At 47.3% G+C, this 17,595-nt stretch overlaps 1 protein-coding gene across 1 annotated transcript in view; it reads right to left on the minus strand.

Annotated features, from left to right (window-relative positions):
• Nucleotides 1–751: 751 nt before the first annotated feature.
• LOC144326791 (uncharacterized) overlaps nt 752–17,595 on the minus strand; it is a 32,826-nt gene continuing 15,982 nt past the window's right edge. The window contains exons 6-7 of the mRNA XM_077923620.1: nt 8,454–8,715; nt 752–3,345 (exon numbers count right to left, since the gene is read on the minus strand). Of these exons, the coding sequence (XP_077779746.1) occupies nt 1,979–3,345; nt 8,454–8,715 (1,629 nt within the window). The 3' untranslated portion in view covers nt 752–1,978. The remainder of the gene's footprint in view (nt 3,346–8,453; nt 8,716–17,595) is intronic.

Consider the following 17,595-nt stretch of genomic DNA (forward strand, 5'->3'; position numbering starts at 1 on the left):
GAAGATTTGCAGGATCGTGTCCTCTCTCGGTAAGGTTCCCTTTTACTCTGCTTGATGATAATATATTTTCAGAAATGCAAGTACAGTGGTGTCCCGCAAGACGAACGCCTCGCAAGACGGAAAACCCACTAGACAAAAGGGTTTTCCGTTTTGGAGGCGCTTCGCAAAACGAATTTCCCTATGGGCTTCCTTCGGAAGACGAAAGCCCATAGGGAAATCTCCGGGACAGCGGGGAAGTGAAGCGCGTCTTCCCCACTGTCCTCGGACCTCCTCCAAAGGCTGGCGGCGGGGTGGACAGCCTTCGTTTCTCCGCTATCCTGGACGGCTTTTGAAGGCCGGCGGGGGGCGAAAGTCTTTGCTCCCCCCTGCCTGCCTTCCCGGGGGCTTTTAAATCGCCCCGGGACAGCGGAGAAGTCCTCCGCTGTCCGGAGCGATCTTAAAATGCTGGCGGGCGGCAGCGAAGCCACATGACCCAGAAAGCTGTCTGTGGACAAACGCCAGCTTCCTCAGCCTGAAAGCAAGATGAGCGCTTCAACCCCATAGTCGCCTTTGACTGGACTTAACTGTCCAGGGGTCCTTTACCTTTTTTACCTTGCTCACACAAGCCACCTGGCTATTGCGTTCTGCACCAGCTACAACCTGTGGCTCAACCTTCAACGGTATCTCTTTGTACGGTGCATTGCAGTAAGCTAACCATGAGGGATGTGAACAGATCCCATTATTTTTTTCCAGTGTAGGTGGGACTCATGAGGGTTTTGAAATTTTCATAAATATTTTATTTTTGTAAAGATTTTCATTTTATGATGTACATGAAACAGAGATAGCAGCTATAACTGTAGTGATCAGACAGGATTACTATGAGGAATGATAAAATATGCATCAAGCCATTGTGTCCGCGATGAAAGCATTGCATTAACTGGGTTTGATTCATTGACAAAAATTTCTGATCAAATCCCACAAGCCTCTGCATCTACGCCCTTTTTCTCTACTGCCATTTCTCTATGTCTGACAAGCACGTATAAGCATTCTAGGACACAGACCAGTTACCGGTTGCTGCACCAGGCATCCTAGGCCATAAAGTTAATAGGTAACTTTGATGTAGTTTGTTAATCTTTAGATAGATCTTAGGGCCAGGAAGAGAGTTCAGGAAGAGAGTTCACAAAGAGATGGTGAATACTACCCTTCCTTCCATTATCCCACGTGGGGTTTTTTGAAATGCTCAGAGGAAATCTGATCGGTTCTTACAAACACTGTGTAAAACATTATTTTGTGAATAAAACAACCTGGGCCAAGGGGGGGGGGGAGAGAATTATTATACGCACTCCTCCCAAAGTCTTGCTGGTCAAGCCTCGTGTGTATTTTATTAATCAGAGTCCAATCCTTCCTTGCTTTGGGAACACTACATATAACAGCAGACGAAAATTAGGATATGAAAAGCAAAACTATAAAATAGGCACCTAGACTTGTACATGGGTTCAAACAGCACAGTCCAAGTGAATAATATTGGCATTATCTGATGATCAAGTGTATCTCTGGACTTGCCAAGCTTGTGACAACAGTTGTCTAGCAGATGATGGTTCTGCTGTATATAGAATCATAGAACTGTAGTTATAAGGGACCCCAAGGGTCATCTAGTCCAACCCCCAGCAATGAAGTAATCTCGGCTAAAGCATCCATAGCAGAAGACCATCCCACCTCTGCTTAAAATCCTCCAAGGAAGGAGAGCCCGCCACCTCCCAAGGGAGACTGTTCCATTGTCAAAACAGCTCTTACTGTCAGAAAGTTCTTCCAATCCAATAATGGCTGTCCTGGGGGGACCAGAACACGTTCATTGGTTTACTCTCTGTAGGAATTATTTGATATGATTAAAGATCTTCCCACACGCCAACCCTTTCTAAGATGTTTCCCTTGTACGAGTTCTTTATTGTTTAGGAAGGGAGCCCCTGCCACTGAAGTTCTTTCCATACACCAAACATTTCTAAGATTTCCTCCCTGTATGAGTTCTTTGATGCGACTTAAGGGAGCTACTCTGACTGAAGCTTTTTCCACACTCCAAACATGTATACGGTTTCTCTCCTGTATGAGTTCGTTGATGCAACGTACGGGAGCTACTGCACCTGAAGTTCCTTCCACACTCTGAACATGTATACGGTTTCTCTCCTGTATGAGTTCTTTGATGCAACGTGAGTTGGCTACTGCGACAGAAGCTCTTGCCACACTCCAAACATTTATAAGGTTTCTCTCCCGTGTGCAATTTTTGATGTAAGTTAAGGCTGCAACTGTAGCTGAAGCTCTTTCCACACTCCAAACATGTATATTGTTTCTCCCCTGTATGAACTCTTTCATGTGAGGAAAGGGAGTCGAGGCGACTGAAGCTCTTGCCACATTCCCAGCATTTATAAGGTTTGCTGCCTCGATGAGTTTGTTGATGTCTAGTAAGCCCATAGCTGTGAGCGAAGCTCATTCCACACTCCAAACACGTATGCGGTTTCTCCCCTGTATGAGTTCGTTGATGCGACTTAAGTGAGCTACCCTGACTGAAGCTTTTTCCACACTCTGAACATGTGTACGGTTTTTCCCCTGTATGAGATCTTTGATGCAAGGTAAGGGCACCATTGTCACTGAAGCTCTTTCCACACTCTGAACATGTATACGGTTTCTCCCCTGTATGAGATCTTTGATGCCTAGTAAGCTGGCCACAATCACTGAAGCACTTTCCACACTCTGAACATTTATACGGTTTCTCTCCTGTATGAGTTCGTAGATGCAAGGTGAGGGAACTACTTCCACTGAAGCTCTTTCCACACTCCAAGCATTTATACGGTTTCTCCCCTGTATGAGTTCTTTGATGCGACTTAAGTGCGCTACTCCAACTGAAGCTCATTCCACACTCCAAACACGTATGCGGTTTCTCCCCTGTATGAGTTCGTTGATGCGACTTAAGGTGGCCACTCTGACTGAAGCTCTTTCCACACTCTGAACATGTATACGGTTTCTCCCCTGTATGAGTTCTTTGATGCGAGGCAAGGGTACCACAGTGACTGAAGCTCTTTCCACACTCGGAACATATATATGGTTTCTCTCCTGTGTGCACTCTTTGATGCCTAGTAAGAGTTGAGTGACTACCCAATCTCTTTCCACACACGGTGCATTCATGCTTTTTCTCCTCTCTAGGAATTTGCTTTTCACCACCCTGAGACATACCAGAGTCAGCCTCCAGCTTCTGCCTTCGTCTCCCCTCTCGCCTGCTGCCTCCCTCTTGAACCCTCAGATTCCTTTGTTCTTTGAATCCTTTTGGTGACACTTCTGATTGTTCCCCTTCTGCCAGCATCCCTTCAACATCTCCTGATGGAATAAAAAGGCAAAACTGATGAAATGCTAAAGGAGCGTCTTCACCCCAATCATTCAGTCAGGACACAGAGATCCAGGTCCCAGGGCCTTGTGGCAGTTCCCTCACTGTGAGAAGGGAAGTTACAGGGAACGAGGCAGAGGGCCTTCTTGGTAGTAATGCCCACCCTGTGGAACACCCTCCCGTCAGATATCAAGGAAACAAACAACTATACAACTTTTAGAAGACAACTGGAGGCAGCCATGTAGAGGGAAGTTTTAAATGTTTTATTATGCTTTTATATTTGTTATATTGTTAGAAGCCAGCTAGAGTGGCTGGGGCAACCCAGTCAGATCCGTGGGGTACAAATGATGAAAGTGTTACCGTATTTTTCGCACCATAGGACGCACTTTTTCCCTCCCAAAAAGCAAGGGAAAATGTGTGTGCGTCCTATGGAGCGAATGCAGGCTTTCGCTGAAGCCTGGAGAGTGAGAGGGGTCGGTGCGCACCGACCCCTCTCGCTCTCCAGGCTTCAGGAAGCTATCCGCTAGCCGTGGGAGACCCAGCTCTCCCACGGCTAGCGGACCGCTGCGCTAATCCAGAAGCTTGGGGCGTGCGGAGCACAGCGCGCCCCAAGCTTCTGGGTGCCGGCAAGGTCTCGCTAGCCCTGGGAGAGCCCCGCGACGTTGCGTGGCTCTCCCAGGGCTAGCGAAGCGCCGCGCTAATCCCGAAGCTTGGGGCGCGCGGAGCTCAGCGCGCCCCAAGCTTCTGGGTGCCGGCAAGGTCTCGCTAGCCCTGGGAGAGCCCCGCGACGTTGCGTGGCTCTCCCAGGGCTAGCGAAGCGCCGCGCTAATCCCGAAGCTTGGGGCGCGTGGAGCTCAGCGCGCCCCAAGCTTCTGGGTGCCGGCAAGGTCTCGCTAGCCCTGGGAGAGCCCCGCGACGTTGCGTGGCTCTCCCAGGGCTAGCGAAGCGCCGCGCTAATAACGAAGCTTGGGGCGCGCGGAGCTCAGCGCGCCCCAAGCTTCTGGGTGCCGGCAAGGTCTCGCTAGCCCTGGGAGAGCCCCGCGACGTTGCGTGGCTCTCCCAGGGCTAGCGAAGCGCTGCGCTAATCCCGAAGCTTGGGGCTTCGGGATTAGCGCTCCGCTCAGCCTGCTTCCCGGAGCGCCAGGCGCCCTGAAAACAGAGCTCCAGGCGCTTCGGGAACACATCCGCAGCATGGGGAGCCTTGCAGGAATTCCCCACAGGGCTCCCCACGCTGCGGATAGCAGCCTGCTGCCTGGCGGGTGGGGCGCCCTGAAGCAGAGTGCCCCTCGCGCCAGGCAGACATCCGCAGAGTGGGGAGGCTTGCAGGAGTTCCCGACAAGGCTCCCCACGCTGCGGATAGCAGCCTGCTGCCTGGCGGGTGGGGCGCCCTGAAGCAGAGCGCCCCTCGCGCCAGGCAGACATCCGCAGAGTGGGGAGGCTTGCAGGAGTTCCCGACAAGGCTCCCCACGCTGCGGATAGCAGCCTGCTGCCTGGCGGGTGGGGCGCCCTGAAGCAGAGCGCCCCTCGCGCCAGGCAGACATCCGCAGAGTGGGGAGCCTTGCAGGAGTTCCCGACAAGGCTCCCCACGCTGCGGATAGCAGCCTGCTGCCTGGCGGGTGGGGCGCCCTGAAGCAGAGCGCCCCTCGCGCCAGGCAGACATCCGCAGAGTGGGGAGGCTTGCAGGAGTTCCCGACAAGGCTCCCCACGCTGCGGATAGCAGCCTGCTGCCTGGCGGGTGGGGCGCCCTGAAGCAGAGCGCCCCTCGCGCCAGGCAGACATCCGCAGAGTGGGGAGGCTTGCAGGAGTTTCCGACAAGGCTCCCCACGCTGCGGATAGCAGCCTGCTGCCTGGCGGGTGGGGCGCCCTGAAGCAGAGCGCCCCTCGCGCCAGGCAGACATCCGCAGAGTGGGGAGGCTTGCAGGAGTTTCCGACAAGGCTCCCCACGCTGCGGATAGCAGCCTGCTGCCTGGCGGGTGGGGCGCCCTGAAGCAGAGCGCCCCTCGCGCCAGGCAGACATCCGCAGAGTGGGGAGGCTTGCAGGAGTTCCCGACAAGGCTCCCCAAGCTGCGGATAGCAGCCTGCTGCCTGGCGGGTGGGGCGCCCTGAAGCAGAGCGCCCCTCGCGCCAGGCATACATCCGCAGAGTGGGGAGGCTTGCAGGAGTTCCCCACAGGGCTCCCCATGCTGCGGATAGCAGCCTGCTGCCTGGCGGGTGGGGCGCCCTGAAGCAGAGCTCCCCGCCCGCCAGACAGACATCGGCCAGCCCCACAAGCTTGGGGGACAGCAGGGAGGCGCAGCGCCACTATCCCGCTGTTCCTCGACCTGGTTCGGTTTCCCTGACCTGCTTTTGGGGGGGAAATAAAGGGGAAAATTTTTTCCTTTATTTCCCCCCCAAAAAACTAGGTGCGTCCTATGGTCCGGTGCGTCCAATCGTGCGAAAAATACGGTAATATTGTATTATTATTTATTGAGTTTAAATACTGCCCTACACCCGGAGGACTCAGCATGGTTCACAGAAAAGATCACATCATATATAATCAGTATAAAAACAACCCAATAACACCCCCCAAAAAAGAGCCACGTTTGAAAAAGACTATAGCATATTAAAAAGTAGAGACATCACCTTGCCAACAAAGGTCCGTATAGTTAAAGCTATGGTTTTCCCAGTAGTGATGTATGGAAGTGAAAGCTGGACCATAAAGAAGGCTGATCGCCAAAGAATTGATGCTTTTGAATTATGGTGCTGGAGGAGACTCTTGAGAGTCCCATGGACTGCAAGAAGATCAAACCTATCCATTCTGAAGGAAATCAGCCCTGAGTACTCATTGGAAGGACAGATTGTGAAGCTGAGGCTCCAATACTTTGGCCACCTCATGAGAAGAGAAGACTCCCTGGAAAAGACCCTGATGTTGGGAAAGATGGAGGGCACAAGGGCACAAGGAGAAGGGGACGACAGATGGTTGGACAGTGTTCTCGAAGCTACCAGCATGAGTTTGACCAAACTCTGGGAGGCAGTGGAAGACAGAAGTGTCTGGCGTGCTCTGGTCCATTGGGTCACTAAGAGTCAGACACGACTAAACGACTAAACAACAACATAGGATGTCAAGCATATTAAGCAAAAACCTGGTTAAAAAGGAACATGTTTGCATGGCACCTAAAGGTGTATACCCCTTCATGGATCACTGCCTTGTCGTGGCAAAGGGGCTTGAATAACTCAGCTATGACCTATGCCTTGCAGGGCCACCTAAGACAGACAGGTCAGCCAAGAGTTTAGACTAAATGTGATCCACCTGGAGAAGAAACTAGCAACCCACTCCAGTATTATGCCATGAAAGCTCCATGGACATAAAAAAGGAGAAGCTTTGAGAGGAAAGTGAGTTTCCAAGGCATGCTCTGAATCATGGGGTCACGGAGAGTTGGACATGACTAAGACGACTAATCTGACCAAACTGCGGGAGGCAGTGGAAGACAGGAGTGCCTGGCATGCTCTGGTCCATGGGGTCACGAAGACTCGGACACGACTAAACAACAACAAAGACGACTAAACAAAAACAAATGTGTATAAGGAAAGCGCCAGGTGAACTTCCCTGGGGAGAGCATTCCAGACAGACAGCCACTGGAGAGAAGGCCCTGTTCTCATGTTGCCACCCTCCGGACCACTTGAGGAGGAGGCCCACGAAGGAGGACCTCAGGATCAGGCTAGGTTCATATGGAAAGAAGCAGCCCTTGAAGTATTGTGATCCTGAGCCATGTAAGGCTTTATAGTTCAAAACCAGCACCTTGAATTGAGCCCGGAAACTAACTGGTAGCCAGTGCAGTCGGACCAGGATGGGGGTAATATGCTCACCCGCCTTACTCCAGTGAGCAACCTGGCCGCTGAATTCTGCACTAGCTGAAGTTTCCAGACTGTCTTCAGAGGCAGCCCTATGTATAACGCATTGCAGTAATCTAACCCTGAGGTTACCAGAGCATAGACAACAGTAGTTAGGCTATCCCTGTCCAGATAGGGGTGTAGCTGGGCCACCAGCCAAAGGTGATGAAAGGCACTACAGGCCATCTGAGCCTCGAGTGATAGGAAAGGATCCAGGAGAACCCCCAAGCTACGAACCTGCTCCTCCAGAGGAAGTGTAACCCCATCAAGAGCAGGCGACCTCCCACCCATCTGCTCTAGGGAACCACCCACTAACTGAGCCTTATCTGGAGTGAGCTTCAATTTGTTGGCTCTCATTCAGTCCATTACTGAGGCAAGACACTGGCGGGAGAGGGTGCTCAGGGATATTAGTAGTAGTAGTAGTAGTAGTAGCCTGTCTAAGTAAGGCCTTAGCCACGCTTGTAATTTTAATGTGGACTTGAAGTTGCTTGTTTCTCCTCTTTTTTAACCTCTTCTGCCCAGAACTGCTGTATTTAATTTAAACACAAATGTTTTAAAATGTGTGTGGTTTGGGGGGGCGTTATTGGGTTGATTTTGTTTATGTTTTGATTATGTACTTTGAGTTTTTATATTGAGATTTTATCCTGTGAACTGCCCTAAGGCCTATGGGCATAGGGAGGTATACAATTTTAATAAATTATAGTAAAATCAGGCCGGACAAAAATTATTACAAGTTCCAGGGGGGAGCCCCTGAAGAAGGTTTCCCAATGCTTAAGGGTTTGCCTTGACCCCAAGCCCTATGGGGAGCCCAAGGAAGGTCCCCCACCTGCATAAGTTGGCCTGCAGGGAGGAGAGGAGGAGAAAGATCCTCCCTTCCATTGGGAAAAGATTTCCTACCCCCATACAAAGGGGGAAAGCCCTATAAGTGCATTATTTTAGCGGAATTAAATACAGAATGCATTAATTATTGTAAATGTAAATATTTGGGGAAATACCATTTGCAAAAGCGTGGGCATTAGGAGAAATCTGCACCAAAATGCTGACCAATTTGCAAGAGATCTTTAAAAATGTGAAAATCTGGATAAACTGACGACTAGAAAAAGGAGACACAGAAAAAAACTTACATTGAAACGGTTTGCCTAACAGGGTTTTTAAAAAAAAAAATCACTCCCCACAACTCCCTCCAGCAGCACCCCCCCTCCCCGTTATAATATATAACAATATGACCCACCTGCAGCGCCTACGCGAGGAAGTACAGCCGCCGCCATGTTCGGCATGTTCGAAGCGGGACAGGAAGCGGAAGCTGCAATTCTCCCGACAGCCTTTTTTTTCTTCCGCTCTAGGAATCTCAGCTCTGTCGCCGCTGCTCTTAACCGTTTCGGAGCCGAGCTGCAGGAGCCTCTGGGCTTCTCCGGCAGAGAGCGAGGAGAGGCGCTGGTCTCGCCTCCGGAAAGCCCCGCTGGATCAGCTGCGCGGGAGCCCCAAATACTTTTCTAAACTATTTTTAAAAATATATATTTTTTAATTTTCAATTTTCAAAATAACATTTTTCCTTTTGGTACACAGATATCCAATCCAAATTTGCAATAAATGGCTTTCCCCCTAGCCCCCCTGGTTTCCATTCCCCCCCCCCTTTATTCTCCTTGCAGATAATTATATTTCTTAGCCAGTCATCTAGTCATCCATTCTTCTTTCGTTGGGACCTTTCCTTCTTTCCACATCTGGGCTAGTAGCATTCTGGCTGCTGTAGTCGCATCAGTGGCGTAGCGTGGGTTGTCAGCACCCGGGGCAAGGCAAGTAATTTGCGCCCCTAACCCCTAAGCTGCCGCCGCTGCCAGCTTCTTCTTGCTGCTGCCTGGGCTGCAGCCATGGGGCTCTGCTACAGCCTGCGCCCGAGGCTCTTCGGCGACTCTGGAGGCGGCGAGCGCGCCCCCCAAGATGTTGCCCCCGGTCCCCCCCTGCACCCCCCCCACACTACGCCACTGAGTCGCATAAATAAACAGTCTCTTCTGCTTCCTTGGCAATTCTTCTACTATTACTCCTAATAAAAAAGCCTCTGGTTTTTTTTAACAAACGTAATTTTAAGAATTTTAAAAAGTTCATTGCGTATCATTTCCCAGAAGCCCTTAACTTTTCTACACGTCAACCACATATGAAAAAATAGTTCCTACCTTATCCTTACATTTCCAGCATAAATTAGAGATACCTTTATACATTTCAGCAAGCTTTACTGGAGTCAAATACCATCAGTACATCTTCATATCATTTTCTTTTAATGAACTACATGCCGTGAATTTTAAAATCTCTTTCCACAGCTTTTCACATGATTCAAGTAGTATATTATAACCTATGTCTTTTGCCCAAGTGTATCATTACAGCTTTAACCTCTTCATCTTTCGTTTCCCATTCCAACAGTGGTTTGTACATTCTTGATAACAATTTCTCATTATTTTCTAATAATTCATTTTTGAACTTTGAGAATTCCTTCCCAAAGTCCTTCTCTTTGTCACCTCTGAATATATCATTTATTTGGCAATATTGTAACCAACCTGTTAACAGAGCTTTTATATCCTCATATTTTTTCACCTTTAATTTGTTTTCTACTTCTGTTAACAGATCTTTGTATGTTGCCCAGTTTCGTGTTTACCTCTTTTTACAGATATGGTTTCTAATGGGGAAAGCCACAAAGGTGTCTTGTTCTCTAATAAATTCTTATATTTGTCCCATACTTGGTGAATTGATTTCCTTATAATGTGGTTCAGGAATCCCTCATGCACCTTTGTTTTCTCATACCAAAATTAAGCATGCTAACCAAATCTATTACCACGTCCTTCCAGATCTGATACTTCAGTATTGTTTAACTACCGGTATCCATTAGCCAATAACGTGGGGCCCATTGTGTAAATAATGTATATAAAGTAGATATTGTGGGGGAACATTCATTCCTCCTCATCACTATGAGCTGAATAAAGAGCATGAAATCCACTCTCGACTCCGAGTATATTTCACACCTTATAAACAATAAAAGAACAATTCTGCATTTGTTATCTTTTTCTGTTCTTCCTTTGAAAAAACAATACGAAACAAGAAATCAGTCCCTGGGGAGAAGATGTTCCATGATGATTAGTAGGCCCTGCTTAGTCAGGCCTTTGCAGGAGACATGCAGGCCTGGTTGTTCTCCACAGCAAAACAAAAGAATTGTGGACCATAAAAAGGTGTGTTTCTTCATTTTAAAAGCACTATATGTACCAATTATTTTGATTGTGCATCTCACGAGAGTGGTGGAGTTCTGCCGCCGCCAATTAACCATGTTTTCCAAGTCCTGGGGAGGGACAAGCCCTGCTCTCTGACCCCTGGTCACCTTCCTCTCTGTTTTCAGAGATTTCACAGATGTTAAAACAAAAAAATATTCCTTCCAGTAGCACCTTAAAGACCAACTAAGTTAGTTCTTGGTATGAGCTTTCGTGTGCATGCACACATGTATCTGAAGAAGTGTGCATGCACACGAAAGCTCATACCAAGAACTAACTTAGTTGGTCTTTAAGGTGCTACTGGAAGGAATATTTTTTTGTTTTGACTATGGCAGACCAACACGGCTACCTATCTGTAACTGGAACTATTCACAGATGTTGTACATCCACGTTGAAGTGTCTGCTCTGCTCTTCGGGGCTGGAAACTTCCCTCCTCCCCAAAAAGGGATAAATGAGATTTTCCAGAAGTTGTACTTTGCACCCAGTGGTCCCAACCGCACCTTCAGAAAAGGGCAGCCCAAATTATCGAGGGGATGGAAGAACTCCGCTGTGGAGAGAGGTCGCTCTCAAAGGGGGTGGCCCACTGGAGGTGGGGCTACCTGTTCCAGAGGTTGGTGTGTGTCGACTCTGTAGTGGGCTGCCTTAAATGCTCTTCCTGACACAGGGCTGCCACCAAAGATGTTCAGCAGTCTTCGCATCCTGGTGACCTCTCCCTTCGCTCGCCAGCTGAGTTGTTGGTTTCCAGATGTCATGGAAAGATGCCCTGAGGCAGATGTTTGGTGGCAGGACGGTATAAACCCTAGAAGGCTGCAAAAGAAGAAATTCTAGAAAGCAATCTGGGCTTTCCTTTTTCTTTTTAAACATAATTTTTATTAACAGGCCAATCAAATCACATTATTTCCAAATCACATTAGTTCCAAATTATACAGCCAGATTTTTAAATTTTGTTGGGGGTACCCATACTTCAAGCTCCAAACGGGGGTCCAAGCATCACTTCTATTGCTGCTTTAATTAGACAGTTCTAATTAAAGGGTGGATCGTGTTGTATGCACGAGGTCAGCCTGTAGACCTGATAATGCCCCATCTGAACTATACATTTAAAGCAGTATCAAACTATTTTAAACAATAATGCTGTTGTCACTGTCCCCCGCCAGGGATCCTGGGAAGCGTAGTTTGTTAAGCAGAGTTGTTAGGAGACACATTTTCCCTCACAGAGCTAAAGTTCCCAGCATTCCCTGGGATGTGGCAGCCCTGTATCAGGAAGTTTTTAATGTTTGGTGATTTATTACAATACAATTTTTTTATTACCGTCATAGACCAGCATAAAAGGGTGGGATACAGTCATTTAAAATTTGAAAAGCGTTTTGGAAAGCTAAAAGGTATGAAAAGGTGAATATAAAAGTCTATAAGAATTTAAAGGAAGCTAAATTGGGTTAAACCACAGAGCCTAGGACTTGCCGATCAGAAGGTCGGCGGTTCGGATCCCCGTGAAGGGGTGAGCTCCCGTTGCTCAGTCCCTGCTCCTGCCCACCTAGCAGTTCGAAAGCACGTCAAAGTGCAAGTAGATAAATAGTTACTGCTCCAGCGGGAAGGTAAATGCCATTTTCGTGCGCTGCTCTGGTTCACCAGAAGCGGCTTACTCATGCTAGCCACATGACCCGGAAGCTGTGTGTTGGCTCCCTCGGCCAATAAAGCGAGATGAGCGCCACAACCCCAGAGTCGGTCACGACCGGACCTAATGGTCAAGGGTCCCTTTACCTTTACCTTTAAAAGAATCTAAAAGAAGGGATAGGAGCATTGGATGGGTATGGAAGAGCATAAAAGGTTGATATATGAAAAACTTTATCAATTTACAGAGCACTCTGATATATTCATAAAATCTGGTTTGTGGCACAGGTCATCCCCTGGCAAATTTTGAGCGCTGCTGTGCAGAATCTAGCAATATTGCATGTCGTAGCAGGATGGGTACCCGAGAGCAGCAGGGAGGTATTGAATTGCCCTGTGCGTCCTGGGTACTTATGAAGTAGTGGGGAAATCAGACTAAGATGAATGTCTCTGTAATACAGGAACTGGAGAAGGACATGCACTGGACAAGGACATGCTCACCATTTCTATTTGTCCTGAGTCACAGGGGCATCGTCTCTGCGGGAGGGAAGGGCATGACATCGAGGGTCAGGGTAATAGCCAATGTTTTATTACGTTTTATATATGCTAGAAACCCAGCCAGATGGGCAGGGTATAAATAATAACATCCTTCTCCTTCTCCTCCCCTTCTTCTTCTTCTTCTTCTTCTTCTTCTTCTTCTTCTTCTTCTTCTTCTTCTTCTTCTTCATTCTCGGAGCTGTAACTCTCCATGTAGGGCAGTATATACAGGTGAGATTGTTAATTTGGGGTTTGCACCGAGGCTCAGATCTTGGATTTAGTGATCCTGGAGCAGTTCCTGGCTGTCCTCCCCCCGGAGATGGAGAACTGGGTCAGGGAATGTGGAGTGGAGACCAGTTCCCAGGCGGTGGCCCTGGCCAAAGGTTTCCTCCTGAGCCGGGCAGAGGACAGGAAGCAGGAAGAGCGGCAGGTGAGAGACAGTTTCACTGAGATATTTCCCAGGAGCTGGTAAAGTGAGGGGGAGATACCCTAAAACGTTACACTAGTTGCCCAAAGTCTTCTAGAGCATCTCAACTCTCCCCCAAAAGTGTTTTCCCTCTTATAATTTTATTTTTGATCCTAGTCCTCATTGCTGTTTCAGGTAAAGGAACAAACTGCAGAGGCAGGAGGAGATTTCTCTGACGCCAAATAGGCTCCATCTTGTGCCAGGAAACATTCCTTGTGGCATATCAAACAGGAAGGTGACGGAGAAACAGCCTTACAGAGTAAGCATAGATGGGGCACTATGCATAGAATGGCTCCTTGCAAGTTCAGGATGAACATGATGTGGCACTTGTCTGAGTGCCAGTCCCTCAGGTTGCAGGATCCAAGGGGACATATGAAATAAGGCCATCCATCTGCTAAACCACGGGTAGGCAACCTAAGGCCCGGGGGCCAGGTGCGGCCCAATCGCCTTCTCAATCCGGCCCGCGGATGCTCCAGGACTTTGTCATCATCATCATCATCATCATCATTATTATTATTATTATTATTATTAATTTGTTTCTTATCTTTGCTACGTCTTTATTTTTCTTTCTTTCTTTATAAATGTTCTATTATATACAATTTTCTTTCTTTTTTTACCTGTTAAGAGATAGTACATAATGTTTGTACAGACATGTAAATTTTTTAATCAATCAAGAATATTAATTTTAAAAAAGAAGAATGCTTTTATTTTAAATGCATCTCTGGGTTATTTCTGTGGCCTGCCTGGTGTTTTTACATGAGTAAAATGTGTGCTTTTATTTAAAATGCCTCTCTGGGTTATTTGTGGGGCATAGGAATTTGTTCATTACCCCCCCCCAAAAAAAAAATAGTCCGGCCCACCACATGATCTGAGGGACGGTGGACCGGCCCATGGCTGAAAAAGATTGCTGACCCCTGTGCTAAACTGATCCCAAACTTCTTGTCTACGTGACAAGCATGTGCTACTGTGAAAAGAGCCGATATCACTTTCCTGAAAAAAACAAGCAAGAGCAGGGAGACGTTCATCCAAACATAGCAGAGGAAAGCTCCCTCAGAACCACCCAGCCAATCCAAGCACGTTTCCTCAGTGACGGTCATGCGCTCTGCTTGGTTGCTAAGCAGCAGCTCCGCCCACCCCTCTTGGCCAGCTCTCTTTAAACACTACCACATTTAACCCTTAGCTGATAAACTGTATGATCCCTGCTGTTGACCTTCCAACATTCCTGACCTCTTTGTCTCTCGCAGGTGATGAAACTGTGCTGACAAGTTCAGGATGAGCATGATGTGGCACTTGTCTGAGTGCCAGTCCCTCAGGTTGCAGGATCCAAGGGGACATTGAAATAAGGCCATCCATCTGCTAAACCAGGGGCAGGCAACCTAAGGCCCAGGGGCCAAGTGCAGCCCAATCGCCTTCTCAATCTGGCCCGCGGACACTCCAGGACTTTGTCTTTTATTATTATTATTATTTCTTTGTTTCTTATCTTTGCTACTTTATTTTTCTTTCTTTCTTTATAAATGTTCTATTTTATATAATTTTCTTTCTATTTTTACCTGTTCAGAGATAGTACATAATGTTTGTACAGACATGTAAATTTTTTAATCAATCAAAAATATTAATTTAAAAAAAGAAGAATGCTTTTATTTTAAATGCCTCTCTGGGTTATTTGTGTGACCTGCCTGGTGTTTTTACATGAGCAGAATGTGTGCTTTTATTTAAAATGCATCTCTGGGCTATTTGTGGGGCATAAGAATTCATTCATTACCCCCCCCCCAAAAAAAATATCGTCTGGCCCACCACATGATCTGAGGGACGGTGGACCGGCCCATGGCTGAAGAAGATTGCTGACCCCTGTGCTAAACTGACCCCAAACCTATTGTCTACGTGACAAGCATGTGCTACTGTGAAAAGAGCCGATATCACTTTCCTGAAAAAAACAAGCAAGAGCAGGGAGACGTTCATCCAAACATAGCAGAGGAAAGCTCCCTCAGAACCACCCAGCCAATCCAAACACGTTTCCTCAGTGACGGTCATGCGCTCTGCTTGGTTGCTAAGCAGCAGCTCCGCCCACCCCTCTTGGCCAGCTCTCTTTAAACACTACCAGATTTAACCCTTAGCTGATAAACTGCATGATCCCTGCTGTTGACCTTCCAACATCCCTGACCTCTTTGTCTCTCGCAGGTGATGAAACCGTGCTGACGATTCATGCTCAGCCATCTCTCCTTGGGTCACCAAATCAGGTAGAGGGAATCAGCACCGGGGACCCTGCCAGTACCGCTATCTTGCTACCCACTAGGAAGGCTGTCAACGCCACTCATGAAGATTTGAATCAGGAGTGGGGAACCTCAGGCCTCATGGTAGGGGGCACTAACTGCGGCCCTCCAAGCCTCTCTCTGGCCCTTGATCTTGCCTGTTGTTTCCTTGGAGGGAGGTAGAAAATTTTGCCTCTGGATCCGCCCCGAATATTGTCTTGAATGGAAAGAGGCTCCCAGGTGAGGGGAAAAGCTTCTCCAGCCTCTACAGTGGTACCTTAGTTCTCAAACGCCTTGGTACTCCAACAACTTGGAACCCAAACACCGCAAACCCGGAAGTAAGTGTTCCAGTTTGCAAACTTTTTGGGGAAGCCAAATGTGCTCCGTTTTGAGTGCCTTGATTCAATTTTGAGTGTTACTTTCTGTTTTGAGTGTTACGCTGAGGTCTGTCTGTGTTTGCTATTTATTTTGACTGTGTTTTTGTGACTGTGTGGAACCCAGTTCAGCTACCGACTGATTGATCGTGTGATTGCAGTACATTGTTTATTGCTTTCATTTTATGGATCAATGGTCTCGTTAGATGGTAAAATTCATGTTCACTTGCTGTTTTAGGGGTTGTTTTCAGAAGTCTGGGACGGATTAATCCATTTTGCATTACTTTCTATGGGAAAGCGCGCCTTAGTTTTGGAATGCTTTGGTTTGGGAACAGACCTCCGGAATGGATTAAGTTTGAGAACCAAGGTACCAATGTATATTAATCCTGAGGGTAATCCCCATTCACCTCCCCTTAACAAGGCTTTGGGATTTTGCTTGTAGGCCGGTCTATTTTGATATTTGCAAGGAAGCATTTTCCCCACCTGCCTTCTCTCTGTCTCAGGACTCAGTTTCACTGAAGAGGAATGGGCTTTGCTGGGTCCTGACCAGAGAGCCCTGAACAGCCAAATTATGAAGGAGATTTGCAGGATCGTGTCCTCTCTCGGTAAGGTTCCCTTTTACTCTGCTTGATGATAATATATTTTCAGAAATGCAAGTAAATTAACTGGCAATACTCAACGGGTTTAACGACTGTGTGTCAGCATCACAAGTCTTATTCTTTTGGTGCAGTGAGATTTATCTATTTGTGTATATCTTCCGTATATCTCTTTCTATAGCTCTGCTTCTGTTTATCTACCGTTTTCCCATTTAACAAAAATCCACAGGAGGATTGCCTTAAATATGATTGCCTATGGCGAAACTTACCAGAAGAATAAGAAATCAAGATAACATTTTTTAAAAATAAAAGAATGGAAATGGTTTATTGAATATTTACAGATAAATTGTAAACAGATAAAAACATTGGTAGGATTATTGTAATAACCTGCAGTTTCATACCAGTATATATTTAAGAAGATGAATAAATGAGCAAATTAAGTTAATTTGGATATGCAGAAGATATTAAAGATAAATTTAAGGAAGCACAGAAAGAGGGGGAAGGAAGTCCCACAAGCCTGACATGGATGGCACTGTGGTCTAAACCACTGAGTCTCTTGGGCTTCCTGATGGCAAGGTTGGCGGTTCAAATCTGTGCGAGGAGTGAGCTCCTGCTGCTTTGCCCCAGCTCCTGCCAACCTAGCACACCAGCGCAAGTAGGTAAATAGGTACCACTGTGGCAGGAAGGCAAACGGTGTTTTCATGAGTTCTGGTTTCCGTCACGGTGTTCTATTGTGCCAGAAGTGGTTTCGTCCTGCTGGCCACATGACCCAGAAAGCTGTCTGTGGACAAACGCCAGCTCCCTCGGCCTGAAAGCAAGATGAGCTCTGCAACCCCATAGCTGCCTTTGACTGGACTTAACTGTCCAGGGATCCTTTACCTTTTTTACCTTGCTCACACAAGCCACCTGGCTATTGCGTTCTGCACCAGCTACAGCCTGTGGCCCAACCTTCTACGATATCTCTTTGTACGGTGCATTGCAGTAAGCTAACCATGAGGGATGTGAACAGATCCCACAATTTTTTTCCAGTGTAGGTGGGACTCATGAGGGGTTTTTAAAAAAAAATTCATAAAGATTTAATTTTCGTAAAGCTTTTTCTGTTTCATTTTATGATGCACATGAAACAGAGATAGCAGCTATAACTGTAGGGATCAGACAGGATTACTATGAGGAATTATAAAATATGCATCGAGCCATTGTGTCCGCGATGAAAGCATTGCGCTGACTGGGTTTGATTCATTGCCAAAAATTTCTGATCAAATCCCACAAGCCTCTGCATCTACGCCATTTTTCTC

This window comes from Podarcis muralis, chromosome 2 (assembly GCF_964188315.1).
Source record: "Podarcis muralis chromosome 2, rPodMur119.hap1.1, whole genome shotgun sequence".
In the NCBI taxonomy this organism is placed as follows: Eukaryota; Metazoa; Chordata; class Lepidosauria; order Squamata; family Lacertidae; genus Podarcis; species Podarcis muralis.